Source organism: Malurus melanocephalus, unplaced genomic scaffold (assembly GCF_030028575.1).
Source record: "Malurus melanocephalus ecotype Western Australia unplaced genomic scaffold, MMel_1.1 scaffold_353, whole genome shotgun sequence".
Taxonomy (NCBI): Eukaryota; Metazoa; Chordata; class Aves; order Passeriformes; family Maluridae; genus Malurus; species Malurus melanocephalus.
Window position 1 is genome coordinate 147,487 of NW_026623585.1, and position 2,654 is coordinate 150,140.

The following is a 2,654-nucleotide window of genomic DNA, read 5'->3' on the forward strand; positions in this document are numbered from 1 at the left end:
TGATGGGCACACAGGGCTCACACCCAGCAGGATGTCTGCTCCAGGTTAAAAGCTGTGAGGGCTTCATGCCATTTCCTTCTCTATGCCCCTTGTCCTGTGGAACAACCAGCATCACTCAAAAATTACCTGCTCGTGAATACCTGAAGCTTGTACTGGAATGAGAGGTCAGTCCCAATGTACAGACCTTGGGAAATCTGGAGTTGGGGTCTACATTTGTTTCCAGACACTAAAATATCCAGTAGAAAAAACAGGGCTTTTTTTTTTTTTTTTTTTTTTTTTTTTTTTTTTTTTTTTTTTTTTTTTTTTTTTTAAGTTTTTTAAATTAAGTTCGTCCTTTGAAAGAGGACTTTTTTAAAAAGAGTTATAACTACATGTAAGCAGATTTATAGGACAGAGCGGGAAAAGCCCCACACTTTCACTCAAACCYCCATAAAATCATCTCTGTCTGTCAAAAAGACTCATAAGTTAAAAAATAAAACATGGCACAAACTTTTCCACATTGTGCCAACACTGCCCAATTCATTTGCATGGCAAACTGACCTCAAGAGAAAATTTTCTTCCAAGCCAGATGCAATACAACTGGAAGAATCAAATCTGCATGAAAACCCTCGGATTCATCTTGGGGATGGGCACAGTCTGTAAATGCACAGTTTTATAGTCCATGTAACCTTTAGCAGGTAAATATTTGGGATAGAATTATGAGATAAACTTGCCTGAAACATACTCCTAGGCTACAAGTACAAAAAAATAAAATTAAAACCAAAAAAAACCCAGCCCGAAAATCATAGTCCAGCTCTTAAGAGTCAGCTTGCCTTCTATCAGAAGCAAGAAGCAAGAAAGTTCAGTGGTAAAAAAAAAACAACCAAACCCAAACAAACCAGAGTAAAGAACGTGCTTGGAAAACAAAAAAAAAATAGTCAAAGAATAAAGCTGAACCACAGATGTTTCCTCACTAAAGTAACATCATCCACTAGAGTGAAATTCAAAAGATTCAAGATACTTCTTGTGAAAATTTTAACACTTTTTCATCCTTCTGAGCAGACTGGCAAAACCACATTCCCCTTTGGGTGAGCAGCAAAATGCCAAAACTTGTCAGATTATCTCGGGTTCATCATTCCTGCTGAGCAGCTGTCTCAGATGCAATCAGGACTCCAAAGCCTCTGACTCACCGAGCACGAGGGCAGGATGAGAAGGTTGTTTTAACAGTGAAAGTTTGCAGCTTCCTAATTCCAAGGAGCAAATATTCCAAAGCCATTGCARCTGGGAACGGAACATAAAACCCCACAGGACTGTGCCCATGGACAACCAAAGCAGTTTTACTATTTATAGACCAATTTCAATGTGTTTCCAGCGTGCAACAGAACCAAAGCTCAAAGCACAACAGACAATTAACAGGCAGCACGATGAGCTTCATGAGATAATTATCTGGATGCCAGGGGAGAAGAGGGCAAGCAGTTTAGCCAGACAATTGCCCAGTGCTGCATTAGCTGGCAGCCCTCTTTCCACAGGACTAACAAAAATTAATGGACAAAAGGCAAGCTGGAAGGCCAGTTTCTGTGTCCTGCCAGGAATTATCACAGGAGCAGGAGGGACACGTCCTAATAAGCAATCAAAACAGTGCTGGTACCCAGTGCTGCACAGGTTTAATTAACTAATGGATTTATTTGAAACTRTCAGCTGGAGAGACGGAAAAATAATCAGTTTTAAGTGTTAATGGTTAACTGAGAACTCCCTGCTTCAGCTTTTTGTGATAAAGCCCGGCAGCAGTTTATTTTTATTCAAGGCAATTTAATGTAAAGGGCATTCCCCTCAGCAAGGAGCAGATGGCAACAGGGAGTGTTTGCATTGCAGTGSTCACAGGCAGCTATTTCTGGACCCCAGGGAAGAGGAGGGAGGAGAGGGTTTGGTTTGGTGTGGTCGTCATCTGCTTCTGTGTCCTCAGCCACATCCTCGTGTGACAAACCAGCACCCAGCCCCAGGGTGTCACAGCTCCTGGAGAGCCCTGGCAGCGACAGAGCTCAACCACAGCCCTTGCCAGCCATGGCAGAGCTGTCCCAGGGCTCTTGGATCATCGGGGGCTTTTGTTCCTGGCTGGGCCTGAAAACCACACAGACAGAAATTGCCTTTTGCCAATCTGAAGCACTTGTTTTCTGTTGTTATACCGGGACCAAGGGTTGCACCTCGGGGATTGCTCTGCAGCTCAGTACGTGACCTGAGTTAATTCAAAACTCCTGAGACTTCCAAATTTTAAAAAGAAAAAAACCTCAATACTGCTAAGAGCTGGGCTTGAGCTTCAACCTGTGTTTTCTCCCCACTTCCTTTGTTTTTTGTCTTTTCCTTCCTCTGATTTTTTTTCAATCAGGTTCTACAGACAAGCCTTTGTAATGGCAGCACACACTTCAGTCCCAAGGGAAGATTTCCTACAGATTCACAGGTAGCAGATTAAATTTTCCTTGGAGTGATGTGGACTCCACAGCCCWACTTGTCCCAGCATGGGGAAACGAAACAATACCGGGGTCTTTTGGTGAGAAAATGAATTTCCCTGTGGAGGTGAAGCACGTGCTGTAATTCAGCCTCTGCTTCTGCGTGACACAAACACGAGCCAGACCTGCTGCTGTACAAACATCCACCTGGCTGGATGCAGGGATACGGGG

At 43.3% G+C, this 2,654-nt stretch overlaps 1 protein-coding gene across 1 annotated transcript in view; it reads right to left on the reverse strand.

Moving 5' to 3' along the window:
- The window catches only part of LOC130580668 (DEP domain-containing mTOR-interacting protein-like), a 15,989-nt gene that overhangs the window by 5,952 nt on the left and 7,383 nt on the right, over positions 1-2,654 (reverse strand). Inside the window, exon 3 of the mRNA XM_057378313.1 lies at positions 1,032-1,042. Coding sequence (XP_057234296.1) covers positions 1,032-1,042 — 11 coding nt within the window. The remainder of the gene's footprint in view (positions 1-1,031; positions 1,043-2,654) is intronic.